The 16,587-nt window shown below is 43.5% G+C and overlaps 1 protein-coding gene across 3 annotated transcripts in view; it reads right to left on the bottom strand.

Annotated features, from left to right (window-relative positions):
- The window catches only part of LOC146195799 (arylsulfatase B-like), a 67,916-nt gene that overhangs the window by 36,893 nt on the left and 14,436 nt on the right, over positions 1–16,587 (bottom strand). The window contains exon 8 of one of the 3 annotated variants that reach the window (XM_084597926.1): positions 13,984–14,277. The exons of the other annotated variants lie outside the window; for them this stretch is intronic. Within the exon in view, the coding sequence (XP_084454052.1) occupies positions 13,984–14,277 (294 nt within the window). The remainder of the gene's footprint in view (positions 1–13,983; positions 14,278–16,587) is intronic. 3 annotated transcript variants of the gene reach the window in all.

Here is a 16,587-nt window from a genome sequence, read left to right as displayed (position 1 = left end):
TATATGGTTTTTCCAGTACACAATAAAGTAAAGATATATTGATTGATTGATTCTCTCTGGGCAGAATCCGAGCGCTAGGGAATTACTTTTGTCCTCGGCTTAATATTGTCACGTAGTCCTCAAAAGGCCGAGGGAAATTAACTTTTGGGGGGCTGACTTGCGTCCGCGAAAGACCTAAACAATTCGGCTGTGGCGGTAACACCAAGAACGTGCTCATAGGTCGTCGAAATACGAACTCCCGTTTTAACAGTGCTCAATTTAATGCCTCCGCAGAAATATCCAGGTTAACCAGTTAAATAATACTAGAAATGTCCGGAATAAATAGAAAACTGATTTGCTTGCTAGCGATGATTTCAAACTAAACTCGGCGCTCCTCGCGCTACAAAGAAAGCGATAAAGGCGCGTTTCACGATACTGAGCATGAACAACGAGCAAAAAAATCATTCCGTGCCCCACAATCACAGCGACCAGGCCGCACTTCGGTGGCTTTCCAAAACCAAAAACGATTTGAATGGTTCCCGGCAATATCTCGCAAAACGTTTCTTCATTTATTATGCTCGTAACGTTGTATTCGGAGCAGTTCATTTTATCACATACAACTTCCACTTTCAATAGTCTTCCAATTATCTCGCTTGAGTATTCCCCACTTTAATTGCTTGTCTCGTTAACTGTATTTTACGGTTTTATTGTCATTTTAACTTTTATTGGCGTATTTGTATCAGTTTGTACCGTGTTGTAATATTGCCTTTATGTTGCAGTTTATTGCTCACTGGTATTTTAGAGACAATGTATTCGCTGGCTGTTATCATGGTTGATTATTATCTGTATATTTCTGTATTTATAATATAGGACAATTTGTTTATTTTCTTTAAGTGTTTTGTTGTGTTATTCAAGACGTGTTTCTCATCGATTTCATGTCTCCGAGACTACTTTCCATCTAAGTTCAAATTTGTTGGTCTATTTCTTTCTTTTTGTCTTTTAGATACCTGTATATGAAGGGTTCTATGCATTTTAAAGTATTATTTTACCTTCAAGGCTGAGACAAACGCATGCATGTTCCAACGCACAACATTTATTGATTGATTATCATTCATCCGGTAATGTGTCCGTTGTTTGCGTAGAATACATAGCATCACAGTCTGGAGTATTAGCAAAACATTATAGTTTTGAATTTATTGTTTCATAGCAAAGAAATAATTTAGGACAATTGTTATCAATACAATGCAGATATACAATTGTGGCTGAAATGCAAACAGCACACACACAAAAAAAATCAAATCCCATATATACAGATGGCTTAATAACTGCATGACCGAATAATACATATATGCATGCTGCGGAAATGCAAAACGGTAAGTATGATTCAAAGCTCAATGAACTTATAAAGACGATGGACAACGTTTTTGCACACAAATTCTTCAATAGACTGAAAAATAAAGATGCCACAGTGCTAACAAACTCACAAATAGACACACACAGACAGGCGCTGTCTCCAAACTCTGTTTCGAAACATCAAATTGAAAATTCTTTTTCAATTGACAAAAATGAATCATTTTTGACCGTGCTCAAGAGGCAATTGTTTTCCCACCGTCGGCAAGGTATGCGTGTCACGTTAGGCCTTCCCTATCTAAACAAAATTCAGAAGACAACTTTCGCCTCTAAATAATGATACTAAGGTGTCATTGATGCATTCCGATCCCAAAGAGGCTTCGAGCAACACACGAGCGAGAGTGTCTCTGCTCCTGCTTAAAATAATTGCTCTGAGCTTGGTTCACAATTTGGCTTGAACTCGCATCATTGGCAGTGGGAGTGTAGATGTAAATTTGAACTGTTTGTCATAGAATGCCTGTGCTCTCCCAATCGGGCAATTTCAAGCCAAATTGTGAATAAAGGCTGAAAAGAGTATCGCGACATTTTGGAGTCAATACGTTTTCAGCCTCAGCAAGCTTTCTGGCCTCTCCGCCCTAATTTCTTGCGGGAAAACCGCAAATGTAAAAAACCAAGCGCGAAAAGTCATAGGAACACTTATGACCACGAAAGTGCTATGAGGCGAGATCGTCTGTTGCGCAGTGGTCGGAAGCCCTCAAATAAGGCACCTCATTCACTATTTTTTCACTGCCACCTTTCCTCTCTTCCTGACGGCTCGGTTCAAGTGCTCGCGTAGGATTGTGACAGATACTGCGCTTTTTCTATTCGGTAAACCAATTTTAAACGGTGCTGATGACTGCTTTACTGCGTCTGCTTGTATATGCTGAGTGGTGCTGCGTTCGAGAAAGAGCCAAATGAAAGGCGCCGCGCGAGATCGAATGCTCGGCGGTATATATGCGTGGTTGGTTTGTTGGACCACTTTTATTTCCACCGGAAGAGAGCGTCCTCTTCCCCGCTCCCGGCACGCATGCCGGGGAGACGGGGAGTCGTGCGCCCGAGAATCAGAGGCTGGCAGGAAGCCGTTGGCTTCTTGCGGCCTCCCTCTTCCACCAGGTAGACGGTGCGTTCAGGATCGCAGGGTCCGCGCTTTGCAGGAGGGTATCCCAGGCTTCTTTACTTGTTATATTTTGGCCAATCCTTGTGGGTACTTCAAAATCATGTGGCCTAGGGCCCCTCTCGCATAACAGTGTTTGCACTGATCATTTTCCCTAAGGTGTGGCCGCGCATGAAACTCCCATAGCGGGTTCATGAAGCATTAGTTTGCAGCCGCCTGCATACGACAGCTTCTTTATTATTTAGGCTAACATCTGGCGGGGGTACCAGTCTACGCCCCAAATTTATAATGGTCGATGATTTCCCCATAACTTTGCAGACACTCGTCGTATGCCCAGTTTTCGGGCTGCTCAATGGCTATCCGGAAGTAGAGAGCTCGTCTAGCACGTGAGCCGCCTCGTTACCAGAGGCGGCAGCGTGAGCGGGTGTCAAAATTGAGTTTTCCTATTCAGCGTACTTTCTGTGGGAATTTTCGCTGCTTCCGGCAATATTCTCCCCTTTCAAAAAATTTGGATAGTAGTTTTGCTGTCGCAAATTATGAACGTGGCTTCCGTTCCAACGCAAGCTAGCGCGATCGAAACTTCCTCCGCAGTCTCTACGTTGCCGCCTCTGATGGCGGCCACGGATACCGGCACTCATCGGCCAGCGATTGCCTAGGCTAGAGCCGCACCTGGTCTGCCACGTGCCGCATTGACATTGACTACTTCCTGCGTTCTCATGTTTTCCAACCTACGCTCTAGAGCTTCGGTTGGTTGGGCCTTTTTTCTTCGTTAAATTTTGGATGCATGTTTCTAAGAGGGGCCTATCAAGTCGTTCCTGCTTTCCCTACTAATCGTGACCTCTTTTTGTATTCCTCTATCTAATTTGAGTCCTATTTTTGGAAGGATCTCCCTGCCCGTCTCGGTCGTGTTCAGTCTCTCTAACTGGGAGATTCGCACTGCCTCCGCCAATTCTGCCCACGTGTTGTGCACCCCGAGTTCTAGTAGTCGTTCGCACGAGGTGCCCATGTGCAGTCCTAGTGCCTTATTAATGCATATTCGGATCAGGCAGCCTAATTTCTTCTTTTCGCCGGCCTTGATGTCGAGGTAGCGTGGGGCGTAACTGTTCTGTTTATTACGTAGAGCTGGATTAGTTTTAGTAATTTCTTTCCTTGAGGCCTCTTCATTTAGCAGCGACCCTCGTCAAGAGGGCGAGGGTTTGCATCGCGTAACTCTCATTGCTTCAATACTTCTCAGTTATGCCCATAAGATTGGATGACCATCCCCAGGATCCTAATCTAATCTACTTTTGGCACCGGTTTGCCCTCATCTGAATGTGGAATTCCCCGATATTCTTGCAGCGCAGGTATTTTGGGTTATATACGAACAACGCCGATTTTTGTGGTGAGCACGAAAGTTCCTTTTCAACCACGGAATCGACAATGATGTCGATCGCTGCCTGCAGGCGGTCCTCAGTACTTGAATCACTCCCCTGGTTAATCCAAAGGTTGGTATCATCCGCATACACGCTAACACTACAACTTAACTAAATAAAGGGGTTATGTTTAACTGGGAGGCTTCTAATCGCCACGTTGAATAGTAAAGGCTATAGAACTGAGCCCTGTGACGTGCCTCTGTTTCCCAAATCTATCGTGGGAGAAAAGTTTGAAATCTCATGCAGGATTTTCTTTTCGATAAGAAGTCTTTTATATAGTTGTACCTTCGCTCCCCTTTTCCGAGTATTTCGAGCACTTAGAGGATAGCCTCGTGTCTAACATTGTCAAAGGCCTTGGTTAGGTCTAGGCCCACGATCACATTGGCGTCTTTCGATCGCGAGTCTATGCTATCATGTTTTAGTCGGAGCATTAAGTCCTGCGTGCACAAGTGGAGTCGGAAACCGACTATCTCGTGCGGCCACAGGTAGTTTTGCTCCATTAAGCAAGTTAATCTCGTCTGCATTACGTTCTCCAGCAACTTTTTTACGCATGAGGTTAGGGAAATCTGTCTCAAATAATCACCTGGGGACGTCATTATAGAGTCACCTTCAGTGATTAGGTATGGCCAAATATGACGTCACTATGTGATGACGTCATTGTCAGTTATTTATATTAGTCTTTAGTCATGACGAATTAATAATTAGTACAAGTTAAATGCGCCGCTGACTAGCCTATCATCGCTACTATCGTTCTCACGCTAGAGAAGAATTAAGATGCGCTGCTAAAGATCCCTGTCGTGGCGCAGTTGGTAAAGCGCTCTGCTGGAGATCTGAGGGATGGATGTTCGACTCCCGGTGGATACTTTATTTTGATGAGAATACCGGCACACTGGGGTGACGTTATGCCAGATAACGCTGCGAGCACGCGGCGTCCGTCAGCTGCGGCGGTTGCTAGGTAACGGCTCTAGTCGTATAAGCGCTAAATGGCGAGAAGGTGCAACCACGGCGGAGATTTGGCGCCACGGATTAATCGCTGCATCGAGGCCAATGTAGCATTCGCTACAAAAAGATTTACGAATATTTACGGAAAGTTGTAGATCAGGCAAGCTGGCCAGAGTATGAACGAATTAACTTCTCAGAAAGCGCGGCAATTAACTGCTGTCGATCAGGTACAGGATGCAACCTGGCCTTGCATATGAAGAAATGAAACTGATCAACTTTCCTCTACCGCACCCTAATAATTGGCAGAGGATGGACTAGACAATAATGCGAGCTCCATGATGCAGTTTTAATATAAACAATGAGCTTACTTGCATAAGTGATGACTCTGTAGCTATCGCTGAGAAAGTGCCTTTTTCTACCTGTTTGAACTACTAACTCAGTGTTCTTTTCTCATGCGAGCGTGAACAAGACCGTGGTGATAATTACGCGGTTGTGTCAAAGAATTAGCTGTATATCCGATGACTGGGTATGTTTGTTCTGCGTCGCAAGTCAATTTACGCGTTTATTTTCCTACTCGGCATAAACTAACTGGCCCGCAATTCACCGTTCTGGAGAGCTAGGTTTAGGCTACACCAAGGCCAAACATGGGTGCAGCGCGGAATGCCAGACGAACCGAGCTGGGGGCTGGAATTCAGGGCATAATATAGCAGAAATAATAAGTCGGGCACCTGTAACTGCCTCTTATCTGAAAATGCTAGCAAACATGCAAATAAGCGTATTTTCAACCTTGTAGGTTTGAAGTGGTATGGCTGAGATTAGGCTAACTACGTCAATTCAATTTATTTTGCTTAAATATCAACGTATTAGGGCTTTAAAATACTGAATTTTAATGAAACTGGAGTGATCAAAGCAGATAAGTTTGGATTGTTTGAGAATTTCTATATCCAGTTTACTAGGAAAATCAGCTCGTCGAGGAAGCCGGCAGCCACTAATTTTCATTTCGGAGCGCATGACACGAGAAATATAAGTGAAAATTTAATACGTCGAAACATGCGTGCTTTAAAGCCCTTTCTAAAAATACCCCCTGCAGTCGTTAGCAACCCAAGAAACAGCGCCCAGTAAAGATTTATTGCAGCTCAATGCATCCAACTGTTTCAGGGTGTATAGTGCTCTATTTGCAGTTCTTATTTTTAAACGTGATCGATTACGTAACACTTACAACAATTCGAAACAGTAGAGTACTGAAAGTGAGCTCTCGTGTGAAGCACCTGTAGGTTCTTCACGAAATAGGCCGATTGCATGAAAGTGGAAGGCTCACATGTTTCATATTACTGCCAAGGCCCGAGCCGTTGCATTACTTTCCAATAGTGCTGCAGCAGCAGTACACAAGCCCTTATACACTTTATAAGCATATGGTCGCATGGTGGTATTCTTTCCACCACATTTTCCGTGGTGTAATGTACGAGTTGTCTGCACTAGTGGTATTCATGTGGGGGCGCAACGGAGTTTCGAATGTAATTCACATGTGGCTGTAGCACATTATTTAAATAGAAAAAAACCCTAACCACGTTGAAGTCAATTGTGCTGTTCGCTCTTTATTTACATTGTTGATCAAGCTTTAAAAGGTGCTCGTGGAGAGCCTAAAAGTAAATACCTCCTATATAAAAACTTTTTTGAACGGTTGCCTGCCGCGTTTTGTGAACAATTGAATATTCAGATGATCCACGGAGCCCAGATACCGTGGTTGTTCTCGGGGTAACCCTTGGGATCAATCTCTTGGTCAACTTCGGGTCGCAGTGCGTTCAGATAGGTACTAAGTTTCACAAAAAGATCCGTCAAGAGCTGCAATGATAAGACAAACATAGTTATGCAAATATATGGATATTTAAAACAACTTCATGCTCAAGCGCCCGAGATATACATTCCTTTCAACTGGCTGTACGTAGGCGTCTGTACATTTACACAACTGGCTGCCATCTTTTTGCATGCATCTAGTTTTGTGGACTTCGTTACAGAAAAAAAATAATATATGAAGATGACACTTCACCGAAGATGGCTACAAAGTTTTGTTGTTTTTACTGAATGATGCGCTTAAGCAAAAGCCAGCTACAAATTTTATGGATTGTTTGGAGTATATTGCTCACCTTGGAAAGCATAACAGTAAATTCCTTGGACAGCACACGTTTGTCTTTAAAGATCGCGTCATATATTTTATGTATAGTCAGTGACTAACATGGGGGAAAAGCAGAGGGGCGTGGCAATGTCACTTAACAAAATATCAAACTTTATCGAAATAAATCACACGTCCACTTTTCGCAGTACATGAATCGTCATCTCACCGTTAAGTTGCTGTCGGCGAGGTTGTGCAGCTCACAGGGGTCTGTTTCCAAGTCAAACAAGAAAACTTGGCTGCTCGAGTTGAAGTTTGTAGGACCGTTCTCGTTGCACCTAACCGTCGCTCGGCTTCTCCAGCTCTTGTCGAAGCCGCGAAGGAAGAGCTGTGGATTGCCATAAAACGCGCCAACACGCGTCCAGCCTTTGAGTTTCGTTGCAACACATCCAGATCAATACTGGGTCTCACGCCCCCTACGACCTGCAAGAAAATTCAAGTTTTATATACGTACAGTATTTAAAACGTGGCTGGCCATATATTTGTTCACATAGTTATTTACCCTTTTACACCTTAAAAGCCGAACATGGGGTGATGGATAGCTTTGTTTATTGCTGTGAGCAAACATGCCATGGGCGCAGTCTTCAAAGTTTGGAAGGATTGGTAACCAGTAGCCTATGAAGCGATACTAGCATATTGCTCACCCCCGAGTTTCATAGAAACCGAATTTAAAAAACTTTCGTGATCCTTTCTATTTTTTCAGCTCGAAATGTTGCTTCTTCATAAAACAATAGCGTATAAAGTCTCGCTATGTCGGCATGCAGCTATGAAGCCAAATATTCTCGGCCACTAGATGCAGAAGATTTATTAGATAAAAAAAGGGCATTATTCTTTAGTATGCTGCATAGTGCCTTTTTATGCTTGATGTCACTGACCACGTGTGGAATCATCCATGAAGAGAGCCGAGATTGTTTATTACAGGAGTGCGTCATAAATCAGGAAAATGAAGTGGCAGCTAAAGCTTTGCAATTAAGTCACGAGTCACAGTCCCGTTCTACCTTCAATACGCAGAAGAATACAGAATACGCCCATTTCGTTTATATCAATTTCTAACACAGAGTCAGAATTTCCTGAATATATTTTAAGCTTTTCGCCAACAGGCACAAAAGAGTACGTTGTGAACACTTAAGTACAGCATTTAGCACATACACTTGAAAAAATATCGTTACGGTTGTGGGTGGGCCTACATATGTGCGACAGACCGCAATCAGATAACCGGATAGACCACAATTCTTTCACCAGATAGTTCTGTGTATCGTGATAAATGGCGAGAGTGCGTTGGTTATGGTAGGCTGGAGCATAGCCTTGCGACGAGGTCCAGGAATCAGTTGCCGATCGCGGTACAACCAAGACGCCACATTTACATAGGCAGGATGAAGACGGACAGCCCGCAAGCTCCACCAAATATAAATTGGGTGGCCCGCCAGTTTTGAAAGAATAGCACTGATGGCAAAGTGGTGGTTTTAAAAAAGGGTCGGCTTAGAGTTAGCGCTATTGTTCTCGCTATGGTGGCTAACGCACGCCACAGACTGTTTCTTTGTCTTCCTATTCCGTAATACCGAAGTAGCTTTCCCTTCTTAAGCCAGATTACTCAAACGTCTCCATGATGACCTCATTATACAAAAGCAAGAAAGGGGAGATAACCCAGAAGCAGGTTCTTACTGCCTGAGGAATTAGTGTGCCCGGCTCGTTCATAACGACTTGTGATTTATATACGTCGAAGCATAACTTCCTTCAAAGCTTCCTACTCTATACTCAATGTTTGGTCTGTAATCATTCTTCATCGCATCTCTTCCTGCTCTCTCGAAAAGACATCGCTGTTTTTAATCTTTTGCAAAGCTCAAACTTTAGGTTCTTCTATGTTAACGTGTTTAAAAAATTGTGAAACCTGATTAGCTTGGCTGCATTAGCAAGTCGCCTGTTTGAACCATTTATAGAACAAAATATTGTAATATATAACAAGGTGACCAGCCACGCCTTCGTCGTCTTCGATGATTTTGCGTCCGAAGACAAACGTAATATATGCTTAAGGAATGTAAACATGCATCCCTGGTGGAGGGCCTTTATTCGTGGCCGAGTGAAAATAAACTTAGGAGGCACTGTTGTATGCCGGTGCATTTTGTACAATGCTTAGGCACCCTAGTGTTATGCCAAAGAGCGGCCAACCACCGCTAAAACGCTAGAGCCTAGGATAGGTTCAAGTTACGCTGTACGCTTTTAGTCTCGAAGGAAGCTTCACCAGGGCTCGAGATTAGGCGCCGTCACACCAGTTACCAGATATAATGAGAATCATTTCTCACGCTTTTGTACAGTATGGCTGCATGACTGGCGATTCTTAGCTGACCTCAGCTGCTCCTCACTATCAATGTCTAGTGTGGTTGCGCTTGTTCTCTTTTCACAATGTTGCAGTAAGAAGGGCTTCTATTACCGCTGCGGTAATAAGACAAAGTATTCCCATCAATCGCTACCATAGGGTGTTCTATCACCTTCCAGCCACTCTGCATGTATTTCGGTTTCTCTTTTTTCTCATTGGTGGAAGAAACGGGCTACGGTAAGGTCTCTGCCCGTAGTGATTGTTTTTGGTGTGAGCGATGTTCTCTCTATAGCCCCTTAACAAGCCATCATCAATTTTTTTAGGTCGAACTTTCGAGCGAGCTCGACTTTTTATCTTTGGTTTGGTTAGTGAAACCGGGAATGGAGAAATATATCAAACCTCATAGCGCTCGCTAACTTCATTAGAGTAGATGCCCAAGACAATCTTGTGATTGAGGTAGCGAAGCGCAGCACGGTCGGTCTCATTATTGAATTCCAGTAGCACCTCTGTGCGTGGAGAAGGACCACCGGTGGAGAGCGACTGCCACATGTCGATGCCGTCCAGTCGACCAAGGTTCTGCACATTACCGCCTGCAAAATAAAATTGAGTGTGAAACAGATGTTGGTCCATATCCTTTTTCTATATGTAATGTGCCTGTATGGGTGTTCTATTCCTGAAAGACAGCACTGTTGTGCCAAATGTGGACACTCGGGAAGTTTGGTAGCATCCGTGCCTCGGCAGATCCGAAAATCTCTGAAAGCTCATTTATTAAGTCATGGGCTCTTCGGTAAGAATCTATTTGCATGTTATTACCGAAAATAAATTTATTCTCCATGCGTCAGGGCTTCAAGGGAGTGATGGGACTTAGGGGACAATACGTGGCATGAGTGCATAAAATCTTTTCAGGCGTGCTCTGATGAGAGTATCGAACCGGAACCGAACCGAAACTAAGGCCGAATGTTCGCCAAGAACCAGAAGCGAATCGAACCCGAATTTCTTCCGCCATCTTAAAACTAAACTTGAACCGGAAAGAATAGGAGAAGCCGTCCTAACCAGTTCGCGGTCCTTTTTCTGACAACTTACCTTCTTTGTTTTTCTTCTATCGTTGATTGTATAACGCTCTTCTCGGTTATTTCCTAAGCGCCACTGCACACCGCAAACATCACGACCATATCGAAAAATCGTCCCTTCCAGGAAGATGAAAAGAACAAGGGAAATATATTGCCACATGCACAGTACGAATCCCTGATGTCGGGACATAGTTTCATCCCAAACACGTAGGGATGCTGCATTGCACAAAGAATCCGCTCATAGAGAAATTTGCAGCATTTGAAAGCATAGCTTCTTAGGCTGTAAAACAATATGTAGCTCGTGCGTTAAATATTTCGATATATAAATGTATAACCATGTAAAACTAAAACTAAATTCTGAATCTGAAAAATTTCATGCAAATCATTTAGTTACCCATCATTCCCAGACTTCGCAGTGAGTCACATGACACGCATGTAGCTACCGTATGAGATGCGATGCTATAGATTTGAATGTTCATACTGCAGAATTATAAGCCGACCCTAACGGTGGGAAGTGCCGCCTTTGGCAGAGATTTACCGGTCTGTTACCGAGTTGTATCTCAACATAACGGAAAGGTGGGAAGTCTATTTCCGCTTTTTTCTTCTGCTCCACCGCGGTGACACAGTGGTTAGGGCGCTCGACTACTGTGCCCAAGCATGCGTGATCGAATCCAGTCCTCAGCTGCCACCATTCGATGGAGGCGAAAAGCAAGGCAGCCGTGTGCTGTGCGATGTCAGCGCACAATAAAAAACACTATGTGGTCGAAGTTTCCCGAGTCCTACACTACGGCGTCTCTCATAGCCCGAGTCGCTTCGAGACGTTAAACCCAGCAAACCAAAGAAAACCTTTTTCTTTTATTGCTTTTGTCCTATGATTATATCTACTTGCTTTATTTTCTTTGGCATGTTAAACTATTCCAGTAGTGATGCTTCAATGTTTGAAAGTGAAGAGTGGGCAAAGCAAAAAACTGAGTGTGATTACAAAAAAGTTTTATATTTGACTAGCTCGACTTTATGGGTTATTGTTTCCACCCGTACAACTCTGGCGTCGAAACAAAAAAAAAAAAGTGCTTCATCGCTTTATCAAAATCACTGATGCAAATAGCGCAGCCAGTCTAGAAAAGTGGAACTGAAATTTAGAAGCACACTACTGAGAGAAAACGCCACTGATGAGTGAAACGAGCGTAATAGACGGAGCATAGCCGCCTAGTTGTAGTCTATGCAAGAGTTCTATGCGTCTATGCAAACATAGTTGACCACAACAAACTCAGCCAGGTGAACTTACCTTTCGCTTCGTATATCCTGGCATAGCTGAGCTAAGTCACTGCCAATTTGTTTTGTTCACGAATGTTTTGCGTTAAGATTCGAATACTCGGTGAAACAGATTTCAAGGAACGGGTTAAGTTTCGCAGTCACCATGCCCAGACCAGCTCTAAACGCGTTTTCTGCCTGCTTGAATCATTTTAGACCATTGTAACATGACATCATTTAATGCATTAGCATTTGTGATGGTCTATATTTTTATACTACTAGATTCTAATCCCCGCCACTGCGGTGCAGTGGTTAACGAGCTCGACTACTCTGCCCAAGGATGCAGGATGGAATCTGGGCCGTGGCGGCAGCATTTCGATGGAGGAAAAAAAGCAAGGCGCCCGTGTGTTGTGCGGTGTCAGTGCACATTAAAGAACCAAACACGTCCGAAACTTCCAAAGATCTCACATATTGTGTCTCCTAGCTTTAATACCTATGGGACATGAAACCCCATAAAGTAAACTGAACTATTCGGTTATAGCCCAAACACCACGTTATTCAGATCGCACCTCGCATACACAATTAACATGTGCGCTAGAGAAGATTCCACCGCTTTTATGACGTGATGGTGCCCGTAAAAATGTGTATAAGGTTACATAAAAACGTAGGGGACAGTTTATAAGCTTACAGTTTGAGACTGCGATAGCTTTGAAGCGTAAAGGGTAATCGGCCTGCTGCTGCTTAGCCTCTGCTGTTCAGCGCACGTACAGTGCAGTGCCCGATATTCTGCCTTTAGACAGTTTTGTGGTCGCCTACTCTACCAAAGAGTATTTCGCACTTTTCTAGGCACACATTATAGGCATCATTGACTCGGGCTCCGTTTACATCTGACATGTGGAGCTTTATGTATACATCATTAATCAACTGAATACAATTATCAACTGCAACTTAAGCCACAATCACGGTCGTCACAACTGCATAACTTCCTCTTTGGTCAAGTCGCATGATTTCGTCGTAAAATTCATTCGACCAATTTGTTCACACACACACATCAGCGAGAAGGAGTATAATACCGGATAAGGTGTGTTATGGTATCGCGCTCAGACATTACTCCAAGACAATTCCTATCTTGCACGCGCATACCAATGTGGTTTTTTTTTTGGAATAACAGCGTGAAGGACGAGGACGAAGATAGAAGGACACAAACAGAGGCTGACTGACAACTGATTTAATTCCAGAAGTTAGCAAGCATATATACATGAGTTGATGCGCGATAGAAAAAAAGATAAAACAGATGCAATGCGCATGCCGAAACCAAAGCCAATTATGTCTTTTTACGCATTGCCAGGAACGCAAGCTCTTTGTCCGGTAACGCAAGGGAAGGAGTGCTAATGCATCGGTCCCCAAGCTCCAAAATTCTTTCGGCTTCAATAATTTCTCTTGTGGTGCGGTCTTTATTTTTCTGGTAAGATTTGCATTTATCGAAAAGGGGTTTACATTCTGTTTTACGTTGCTTAGTGCATGTGAGGCAGTGAAGAGGCAGGTTACGGTCCTTGGAATTTTCGACATCCTTTTTATGTTCTCTAATTCTATCATTAAGGCATCGCCCCGTTTGCCCTACATAAACTTTTCCACATGACAGAGGAAGCTCGTAAACTAGTTCCTCAGTACATTCAACAAATCTGTTCTGATGTTTAGTTTTGCAAGCATCAGTTGGCTCGGTCACAGGATGACTGACGCGACTGAGCATTGACAGCTTACACGGAGCTGAGCACGGTCCTCGTCCTTCGCGCTGTTATTCCAAAATGTATTACCAACTAGCCGGCACCTCAACGCTTGTTATTACCAATGTGGGGCAGTGACTGCCCTAGTGATCCAGATGATTATCAATCTGGAATCCTATGCACTGCGTAGATGCGAAATATATTGTTTCTTTTTTATTCACTCACGTGTAATTTGCAAAGCTGCAATCGCTGCGCTTTGATTCCGATGTTTCGTGCGTAAATTCTGTTTCAATACAATACAGCTCGAAGCCAAGCGTCCAGCCGTGTCTAACGAGTCTTTTCATGCAAACCTTGCTTTTTTTTGCAACAGCTGCACCCAGTTTGTTTTCAATTTCAACATACCCTACCGGCCACTTTTAGTTTTCGACAGTTGTTCCTCTATGTGCAGTCTGTAGCATCCTTTAACAGTCATATGTGTATCGATAAAACTAAAATAACGCTATTTTACGCTCTATTCGACCGCTTGTACCGTCTAAGGGGAGAGAAAAGCATTTAACATAAAAATGTCATTCCCACATAACCCAGATTTATGCCTCTCAGCACACAAAGATTCCTTACCTGCAGCGGAGTAAAGCGTTGGAAGCCAGTCAGAAATGTGCATCAACTGGGTCGAAACCCTGCTGCTGAGTTCAAGACGAGGGCTCCAAATAAAGGCTGTTCCTCGAATGCCGCCTTCCCAGACAGTGCCCTTAATTCCACGCAGCGGCCAGTTGAAGCCCCGGTTAGGGTCAGAGCGAGTGTACGGGTGACCACCGTTGTCTGTACTGAATACCAGAATCGTGTCCTCCAAAATGCCAGCCTTCTCTAATTCTTCAACGAGCTCTCCTGACTGGTCCAATGCATCCACCATTCCTGCAGATAGAAATATATTAGAATCCGCCTTTCCGCGCAAAAAAAAAGAGGACAGAGTAGGTTGGAAACATGGAAGTGTTACATGTGTGTGCAATTATGTTATCAATTAAGGTGCACAGATTACGCGGTGAAACCTGTAACAATTCATGCTATGACCGTCAGATTAGACCTTCCCCCTTATTATGTCTGCACAATTACGATTAAATATCAGTAAATGGCGTTCGTTCTGCTGCCTCCTCTGCGGTGATACTCCTTTTGTAGCGTTACAGCAACCATTCTTTATCCTTCCCTTGTTACAATGATCGAAAATCACATTGAGGCGTTTTAACTAACGTCTCCGACCAATTTTTATGTGCCTCTTCTCGAATACTGTTATCTCATAAAGAACAGATTACCTGTAGAATACGCTCTACACTATCTTAAACTTTAGCTCCATTTCGTGGTCACAAAATGCGGTCGCTGCATTTCCTAAGCATCGTATTCCTTTAACAATTGCAGCGCCTCTCCATACCCTTCGCAAACTTTCCTGTTCTGTATAACATTTGGATATTGTAGTACCAATCTACATATGACTTTAGACCCACACTTCTATTTTATCGTTCTACTTGGTTGGCATGGCAGCGTCATCAGCAAACTTCAAAAAAAAAAAAAAGAACTGTACTACACAACCTTTTCTTTCAAACTTTTATTATTCGGTGTTAAGAATGCAGCTGTAGATATCTTTCACCGTTTTTCTTTATAGCTCTATTACACTGTTTCTGTGCTGCCTACACGAATGCGTAAGGTAAATCTCTGCCAAAAACTTTCTCTTAATCTGTTAAGGCCACACGCAGGGCATTGTGACTGCATACAGATTTCTTCCTCGCCATATTGTGAGGATGGGTTAATTTGCTTTAGCCATTTAGGCAAGTCCGCCTAGTGGTTTGGCTGACTACAATTTGAGGTTATCAAAAATATAATACTCGTAACTTTAGTACATACCTTGCAACCAACCACGTTTTGATAGGTATATTCGCTTTTTTCCAAACTTCAGGCACAACCAATCTGTTGAGCTATTTGTTATAGAACGACGTATTATATGTATACAGAAAAATGAACATGCATACAATTTTGCGAAAGAAAATAAAAATCTAAATGCCAAAGAGCCATTTCAGAACGATGAGCTCAGACGTCACTTATTTCAAGAGTGACAAATATGCTTTCTGTCAAAAGCTCTCAGTCTAGACGGCGACCACTCCACAGGTGTAGCGACTCAAACAGTATCATTGGGTAACATTGACTAAGGCGCAATTTGTAAGAATTGCCCTTCAACAACTATTGCTGCCGCGGAATGACACTTACCGCGGTCGCGCAAATCAATACCGCATCCTTTGAAAAAAGCTGTCCACTGCTGCAAAGAAGACACCGACAAAGGCAAGTGTACTTGTCTCCTCCTAGTTTCATTGTTTTTTTTTTTCACCGTGAATAAAGGAATAGGATGGGTAGCCGTAGACGACAGGAAGACATATTCGCTGTATGTATGCAAATTCCAACTCCAACGTAAGAATGAACGTTCAAAACAAACTTGAAAGTGTTTAACAATTACAATTTTACAATTGCAAAGCGCAGCCATGTTACGGGATAAGAAGATTTGAGTCTCGTTCTGGGACTAGGACTCATTCATTAACGATTTCAAAACGCAAATAAGCAAACTGGGGTCTTCATTGTGAATGGCCGGCTCCGGTCATCGAAATAAACCACGGATGCGTTGACAGCATCGCTCATGTGGGATGCGAGCCTATAGCGCATGACTCGGCAGAAATATAAAACTGCCAGAGAACGCTACTGTGAAAGCTTTGAGAGCGTTTTCTACTGGGCTTTTCCTGGGCCTTCCGGCACCGCCACCACCACCAACACCAGCACCGTTAAGGTCACCTCACACACGACCGCCTAGACTTAGCCACGGGTGCACATAAACCGGGAAAGTTGATGTCTCTTCACTAAGGAAGTAAATGGACCGCCTTCGAAGACACCATGCATCCACGACCCGAATAGTGGTAATTAGCACCTTTTTATGCACCCAAACAGTGTCCGCATTTCAACAAAGGCGTGTTGATTGAGCGTGGCGTTAGAGCTCACATTAGGAGAGTAACGAGATTCTGACATTCACCGTGGTCGCTTTGATGAATTGTCGACACCGCCAGGCTCTAAAGAGTACCAGTGCACTCCTTTCATGTGGTTAGCATTTGTTAGACATGCGGAGAGTGCGCTCGCAGGGAAGCATCTATTACTCAGCCCTAATTTTCTATTCCGCCTTTCAACCATCATGCG

Source organism: Amblyomma maculatum, chromosome 3, assembly GCF_055883805.1.
Source record: "Amblyomma maculatum isolate TAMU_Amacu chromosome 3, ASM5588380v1, whole genome shotgun sequence".
NCBI lineage: Eukaryota > Metazoa > Arthropoda > Arachnida > Ixodida > Ixodidae > Amblyomma > Amblyomma maculatum.
The sequence above is the reverse complement of the archived record's forward strand: the minus strand, read 5'-3'. Positions and strand labels throughout refer to the sequence as shown.